This window comes from Oryctolagus cuniculus, chromosome 20 (assembly GCF_051225735.1).
Source record: "Oryctolagus cuniculus isolate XC-2025 breed Fujian yellow rabbit chromosome 20, ASM5122573v1, whole genome shotgun sequence".
Taxonomy (NCBI): domain Eukaryota; kingdom Metazoa; phylum Chordata; class Mammalia; order Lagomorpha; family Leporidae; genus Oryctolagus; species Oryctolagus cuniculus.
The window spans coordinates 48,068,527-48,076,362 of record NC_142886.1 but is presented as its reverse complement, the minus strand read 5'-3'; the positions used below and the strand labels follow the sequence as shown (position 1 = coordinate 48,076,362).

The 7,836-nt window shown below is 65.3% G+C and overlaps 1 protein-coding gene across 1 annotated transcript in view; it reads right to left on the bottom strand.

Annotated features, from left to right (window-relative positions):
* Positions 1-6,420: 6,420 nt before the first annotated feature.
* The window catches only part of CYP46A1 (cytochrome P450 family 46 subfamily A member 1), a 34,823-nt gene continuing 33,407 nt past the window's right edge, over positions 6,421-7,836 (bottom strand). The window contains exon 15 of the mRNA XM_051835209.3: positions 6,421-7,105. Coding sequence (XP_051691169.1) covers positions 6,935-7,105 — 171 coding nt within the window. The 3' untranslated portion in view covers positions 6,421-6,934. The remainder of the gene's footprint in view (positions 7,106-7,836) is intronic.

Sequence of the window (7,836 nt, the reverse complement as noted above, 5' to 3'; positions counted from 1 at the left end):
CACCGGCTCTGACCTCGCTGTGGTCAGCACCTGGTCTTGCTGCCCTGAAAGGTGATGAGCTCACCATCCCCGGGGGTATGCAGGCAGGGCTGACTTGTCCCTGGGGAGAGAAGGTCAAGCATCAAGTGGGGCTGGGGTGATGGCTTTGGGGGCTGTCTGGGGTGACCACCTGGCTCTGTCTCAGCCCCGAGTGTTCAGTGTGCATCGGGGGACCCCTCAGGCAAACCGGAACTGCCGGTCACCACAGGTCCCTTCTGGCTGAGGTTTTCAAATGAAAAAAGCAAGAAAAAGCCACCCAGCTCCCACCTCCTCCACCCCCTCCCCCTCCCCTACTGGACCTCCCCTCCCCCTCCCCTGCTGCATTCCTGGGGGAGTGCAAACCCAGCTGCTCAGAGCCTGGGCGGGGCGGGGGTGCAGAATCCCTCAGGTCTGCAGAGAGAAGCATCCTCACCTGGGCAGCGGCGGGGAGGGTCTGAGGGCAGCAGGTTTGGGGGACCCCTCGGGGGCGGCTGTGTTCCAGGGAGGGCAGGGGCCGGGGAAGGAGTGCCCATCTGGCTGCTCAGGCCTCCCCCGGCCCCCTGTGCCCCTCTGGGTGGGAATCGGTTTGGGGCGGCACAGGGTGCGGAGGGCACAGACGGGGCCAGAGCTGCCTCCCGGTGCAGCCTTGGGCGCCGCCTGGCCCTCTTCGTGCCTCCATCTCCCCACATGTGCACCAGGCGGAGGCCAAGCTCGGGGCACCAAGGATCCCAGTGTCCCTGCCAGCAGGTTCCATGGGGCAAAGGTCCTGCTGTGCCTGCTCTGGGCTCCCCACGCCAATGGACACAGGGGCCGAGTCACTCACCTCTGGGCCCCCATGAGCTACCCAGGGTGCCTAGCATCGGGCAAACAGCAGGGTGGCAGAAGAGGCCCCACAAAGCCGCCTGGCCCCCAGACAGAGGCCCTCCCCATGGCCACTGCCACGTGGGCTGTGGGACCAGGGCTGGGCGGAACACTGGCTCCACTGGCCTCTCGGGGGACTCGCCGGGAGCCCATCCGAGATGCGTGGAGGGGCCTCCCTCGCCCCACCCTGCACACATCTGTCTGCATCCACCCAAACACACCTCCCAGTGTCCACAGCTGGGCCAGCTCCCCATACGCAGGCCACTTCCCCTTCCTGTTCCTGGCCCCAAGTCCCTTCCTGTTTTCTTTGTTGTGTTAGGGAGGAAAAAATAACTCGATTGCCTGTCCCTGAGGTCACTGTACACAGTGGGTGGGCGTGGCGGTGGGCGTGGCTGGTCCATGTTCACTCTGCATGTGGCACGGGGTCTGTGAGTGTGGGTGAGCCACCAGGTGATGTGTGCACCCAAGGGAGCGCGTGTGTGTGCGTGTGTCCGTGCTGTGTCTGCACACACACATGCCCCGGCTCCTGCTGGCTCAGCCTGCGGCTCCCTCTCTCTCCGGCCACCATTCCCGTGCCCGCTGTCCCCGCGGCTCAGAGCATCTGGCGCCACTTTCAGCAGCTGCTTGGTGGGCGCCGCAAAGGCCTGGAGAGTGGGGTGTGCAGGGGGAGCTGAGGTCAGGGGCCTGGGGGCAGGAACGGGGGTGCAGGCCTGGTGGTGGGAGAGAGCTCGGGGCTCCCCAGGAACGGCTGGAGGCTGCTGGGCACTGGTGGACAGGGGCTGGGGCCATCTAGAGGGGAACTGGGTCCTGCTTCCCAGGGGAGGACTTTGGAACAGGGGTCCAGCAGTGACTACTGGCCTGGTGACTGTCTGCCTGGAACAAAGCCGGCCCCTGATGCCACAAGACACCCACGCCGGCAGCAAAATATCCCCAGAAGGCCAGAGGAGGGTCAGGTACCACAGGATCCCAGGTGCAGGGGCGTCTGGGTGGGCGGCCAGGGTTGGGCCCTACGTCCCACCCACGCCTCTCCCGCCCGCACCTTTCAGGCCACATCCACACAGCCCAGGGTGCAGCACCTCCTCCTTGAAGGCCAAAGGAAGCCCACGTGGTCCCCTGGGTGTGTCACCTTGTACGGGTCAGCCAGCCACACTGGACGCGAGGCAAGGACAGCATGCATGACACAGCACAAGGGACTGGCCATGGCCACATCACCCAAGCACATCCACGGCCTCAGATTCAAGCCAACACCTCCCTCTGGCTCTGTCTTCCACACACAGGGCATCCACATGGAGCCCAGACCCACGTGCACACAGAGACTCCCACAGCCTCAAACAGGGAGACAGGGAGGCCACAGAAACAGAGACACACACGTGCACTTGTGAGATACACGCACACACATGTGCAAAAGCACTTCAAAAAGTTCCTGTAAAATGCAATTAAAAGAAGCTTATTTTAGTGTAAAATATTTGAAATTCACTGATAATTTTTTCAGAAATTCATTTTCCATGTTTTTTTAAATCCTGTGTGTACAGGGACCACATAATTTTTTTGCACCCAAATAAACTTACTTTTATTCTATTTTTCCAGGAACTTGGTGAAATGCTCTCCTACACACACACACAGGCACACACGCACACACGCACACATACACACACTCCAGCAGAACTCTGGGAGCTGGTTTCCCACACGCAGGGGCTTCTGGTCCAGCCCAGACACCCCTAAGCTGACCACTGCCTGGGTGGCCTTGGGCAGTTCTCCTGGTCTGCAGGCTCCCGGCCAGGGAACAGGACTGGGAGGCCCATCCAGCTGCACTGGGCGGCCCTGGATGTGAGGGCGTGGGCAGCTCCTGGGCTCCTGGGGGCCGCCCCCACGTGTCTGGGGTGGAAGCCAAGGTGCCACTGTCATCTGGTGAGGGACTGGAGGGGAGGCCTCCCAGGATGAGGGGGCCTGCGCTCCCAGCAAGGACAAGCCCTCCCTGGAGCCGGGGGGGAGGGGTGCGGGGGTAGTGGGGTACAGTGAGGCCCAGGCAGGGGCTCGGCAGGTGAGGCGGCAGCAGCGTCCACATTGGCCCCTCCTCCCCAACATCTCCCACCTGGAACAGGGCCAGGGGACCAGGGCTTGGACCTTGGCCTTGCCTTGGGGCTGGGACGAACGGGCGCAGCACCGCCGTCACTATCATCATCCCCTCTACTCTGAAACAGCAGAGGAGCCCGGCCTGAGAGCCGGAGGGGAGAGGGAGAGGAGCTCGTGACCCCTCTAGAACCTTCCGTGCCCCCCAGGAGGCCCAGGGTTCCCCTGTGAGAGCTGCTGCCTCCCCGGACCCCTGCCCAGCCTCACAAACTCAGTCCCACAAAGCCCCGTCCAGGGAAGGCCCCATAGCTGGACACTGCAGCCCTCCTGGCCCTCACCCTCTGGAAACACAGCCTCAGGGACCTGGTGGCCCCTCCTTGGGGTGGAGAATTCCTGGGCTCCCCGGCCTGGAGTGACCACGCAGCCCAGGGGTGGCCACCAGCAGGTGTGGCCACCAGCAGGGGCAACTCAAGGGGGAGCAGCACAAGTGAGCAGGAAGTGGGGGAGAGGCCAGGCGCTCCCACGTAACCCTCCCCCAGCTCCTGCCCCCGCGGTCACAGGCCAGTCATGCCCCCTTGTGTCCACCCCGCCCCAGCTGCAGTCACTCCTGCAAGAAGCCACCTGCAGGTATCTCAGCCCAGGGCTGTGGGCTGAGCAGGGGTGTGTTAGGAGGGCCAGCAGCCCTGCCTCAGAACCAGGGTGAAGGGCTCTGGGCCTGCTGCCCCCACGGCCAGGAGGGGCCGGCTCCGCTCCCAGCCCGACCCCATCCACGTGGTCCTGGGCCCACTCATGTTGACCGTCACCGGTTCTCTGTCCAGCTATGCTGGCTCTAGCTGAAGCCCAGAAGGGTCACCAGCCTCCAGCACTGGCCCCGGCGTAGACGAAGATCTCCCGCCCAGCACACGTGGGCAAGGTCCTCACCCCAGGAGGGCAGGCCAAGGCCCCCCGAAGCCACCCTCCCACCCAGCATGGGCCCAGAGGAGGCTCAGCGCTGGCGGAGCAGGGCCTGGGGCAGGTGGACCCTCACCCAAGCCGCCCGGGTCTCCCCACACGCTCGGTGCAGGTCTTCCGCGGAGGCCAGCCCGGAGCAGGCCACACCGGGAGGGCCTGGCCCTCCGCCCGCCTGCCACAACGCGCCCAGACCCTGGCCACCGAGCCGGCCCCACGTGTGAAATGGGGACGGCGACGCCCCCCCTTCTCTGTCCAGAGATCCCCACAGGGTGGGGCCAGCCGCTGAGCAGCAGCGAGCGCTGCGCCAGGGCGCCACCGTGCGGCGCTTCTGGGGACGGCAGGCCCTGCCGTGCGGCCCAGAAGGAAGACTCACCGGGACAGGTGCCAAGCGCCAGGCTGCGGTGGGCGCTCTGAATTCCCAGGCGCCCCAGGAAGTGTGTCCTCTTAGTCGTTCTCCCTTGCACATGGAGAAACTGAGGCCCAAGCCCACAGACGGTGATGGGTGGGGGCTGGGTTTGGGGGCCGCCAGGCCTTGGGTTTCATCCCATCCATCCTGCCTGGGCCTGGGGGTTGGTGGCCCAGGGGACTCATCTGCAGCCAGGGCCAAGAGCCACCTGCCCCTGGAGAAGCCACCGTGTGGAGGGGAAGCAGCTCAGCAGGCAGCGAAGCCACTGCTGGCCCGGCATCCTGCATGGGTGCCAGTTCCGGTCCCGGCTGCTCCACTTCCTTTCCAGCTCCCTGCTCATGTGCCTGGAAAGCAGTAGAAGATGATCCAAGCGCTTGGGCCCCTGAACCCATGTGGGAGACTTGGGAGAAGCTCCTGGTGCCTGGTTTCAGCCTGGCCCAGCCCTGGCCATTACAGCCACTTGGGACGTGAACTGGTGGATAGAAGGGCTTTCTCTCTCTCTCTCTCTCTCTCTCTCTCTCTCTGGAACTCTGCTTTCAAATAAATACTTCTTTAAAAAATGAAGAAGGCTGGGGCCGGCGCTGTAGCATAGCAGGTTAACACCCTGGCCTGAAGCGCTGGCATCCCGTATGGACACGGGTTCTAGTCCCGGCTGTTCCACTTCCCATCCAGATCTCTGCTGTGGCCTGGAAAAGCAGGAGAAGATGGCCCAAATCCTTGGACCCCTGTCCCCACGTGGGAGACCCAGAAGAAGCTCCTGGCTCCTGGCTTTGGATCGGCGCAGCTCTGACCGTTGCAGCATCTGGGGAGTGAACCAGCAGATGGAAGACCTCCCTCGCTCTGTAACTCTTTCAAATAAATAAAACAAATCTTAAAAAAAAAAAAAAATAAAGAAGGCTGCGGCCAGCCAAGGCCTGCAGTGACAGGGCAGGCTGAACCCATGGAAGGCCACGCAGTGCCAAGGGGTGTAGGTTTGAGTTGTGACTGCGTTGTGGCCTTGACGTTCCCATCTGTGAAATGGACATCTTCAGCACCCAGGAGGATTTGAAGAAACACTGTGCAGGCCCAGCCTCGGCCCTAGACAGGTCTGTGCTGCAGTGGGGGGTGGCACGTGTCCAGGGGAGCTGACCGCTGCAGACTCCTGCAGTGCTGAGGCTTGGGGGCCTGAGAAGGAGGTGCTGTCTGGGGGTGGGGGTGGGGGCGGGGCAGGCGGCAGGGTTGTGGGTGGGGGCTGCAGAGGGCAGGTGAACGAGTCACAGCACGGCTGCTCAGGCTGAGGACCGGGATGGAGACCTGGAGGCTGCAGCAGTATTTGGGTGGCCGTGAGGAGGGGCTGCATCTGGGCAGGGTGGGCTTGGCTGTGAGCGGGCAGGGGCCTGGGGCTCCCGGGCAGGCAACGCAGACAGCAGGGGTGGAGAGGGCCTGGCCAGGTGTCCAGGTGAGCAGACAAGGCCAGCGCTTCTGCCCAGAGGCTGGGTCAAAGTGAGTCGTGTGGGTGTCCACAGCCCCCTCGGCAGGGGAAAGGAACCAGGCGGGAAGCCAGACACGAGTCCCCTCTCCCTGCGGCCCCACCTGGAGCTCTGCCTCGCGGGGTACGCGCCTGCCTGTGCCCCGCCCCCACCCCCCGGCCTCCGCGTCCTCAATCTTGGAGATTACCGCTAGGACTGAGAGCCCAACTGGGTCGACAGCAGCACAGCTCCACGCTGCCCTGAGACGGAGAAGGGGCCCTGCGGGGCGCACGCACCCCAGCCAGGGGTCTGTGTAGACACCAGCTCCCGAGTGCGGGAGGAGGAACAGGCGCAGGTCCTTTACCCGAGATGGACCTCGAGGCCACGCCCACCCAGTACCCACCGAGGCCCCGGGCAGGAAGGGGTGGTCTCTCCCGCCCACCACCCACTGTGGGGGTGGCAGGCCCCGTCGGCCAGCTGCAGGAGGCCGGGTCTGGGAGCTCAGCTCCAAGTGCGCCCCGAGGTGCCCAGCCCCCACCCTGTCACTCACCTGCAGCCCAAGCACACCCAGCACCCGGAGCTGCGCCAGGCTTCAGGGGAGCCCCAGCATCTCCCCCTCCTGCAGGTGAACAGACGGAGGCGCGTGCACCGCGGCGGGTCATGCATGCAGTCAACACGTGTTTATTGAGCATCGGCTCTGTGCTAGCCCCTGGGTGAGCACAGGAGGCTCAGAGAGGAATCACAAGCAGACCCTGTCCTGCAGGCGCTCATGGCCCACAGGGCAGCCGGTCACTCACGATACAGTGTGGTCAGTGTGGTGTTAGAGGTAGCACAGGTGACCGAGGGAGCACAGAGGAGGGGCCCCTGGCCCGGCTGGGGGTAGCAGGGAGGGCTTCCTGGTGGAGGTGACACCCGAAGGGCTTTAGAGGGTGAGCAAGAATTAGGTTGCCTTGTCTGAGGGAGTGTGCTAGGCAAAGGTCAGAGGTGACAGCAGCTGGGAGTCAGGCAGAACCCGTCCAGGAAGGACCAAGGATTCAGCAGGCGACGGGGACGAGAGCAGGCGGCTGGCAGAGGCCGGCAGGGAGCCAGCGTGGGGGGTGCTGGGCAGGGTGGTGGGCAGGTGGTGTTGTGGGCAGCAGAGGAGGGCGGAGGAGTCCGGTCCAGTCCTGCCCGGAGCCCCTCAGCAGGGCGGGGGCGGGGGCGTGGGCTGCCAGCGCCGGGGCCGCAGGGTGCAGAGCACGGGGTCCAGCGGCTTGAGCGTGGCCTGCTCCTGCAGCCCGAAGCGCTGCCCCGGCACCAGGCGGAACTCCAGCCGCTGCAGCAGCTTGGCCATCACCACCTTCACCTCCATCTGGGGCGGGCGGGGGGAGGGAGGAGAGAGCAGGGCGGGGGTGAGGGAGGAGCAGAGCTGGGGGGTGAGTGAGGAGCAGGGGGTGGGGGTGAGGGAGGAGCAGAGCTGGGGGGATGAGGGAGGAGCAGAGCAGGGTGGGTGAGGGAGGAGCAGAGCTGGGGGGTGAGGGAGGAGCAGAGCTGGGGGGGTGAGGGAGGAGCAGAGCTGGGGGGGTGAGGGAGGAGCAGAGCTGGGGGGGTGAGGGAGGAGCAGAGCTGGGGGGGTGAGGGAGGAGCAGAGCTGGGGGCAGGGGTGAGGGAGGAGCAGAGCTGGCGGGGTGAGGGAGGAGGAGCAGTGCTGGGGGGTGAGGGAGGAGCAGAGCTGGGGGGGTGAGGGAGGAGCAGAGCGGGGGGCAGGGGTGAGGGAGGAGCAGAGCTGGCGGGGTGAGGGAGGAGGAGCAGTGCTGGGGGGTGAGGGAGGAGCAGTGCTGGGGGGGTGAGGGAGGAGCAGTGCTGGGGGGTGAGGGAGGAGCAGTGCTAGGGGTGGGGGTGAGGGAGGAGCAGAGCGGGAGGCGGGGGTGAGGGAGGAGCAGAGCTGGGGGGGTGAGGGAGGAGCAGAGCGGGAGGCGGGGGTGAGGGAGGAGCAGAGCTGGGGGGGTGAGGGAGGAGCAGAGTGGGGGGCGGGGGTGAGGGAGGAACAGAGCAGGGTGGGTGAGGGAGGAGCAGAGCTGGGGGGATGAGGGAGGAGCAGTG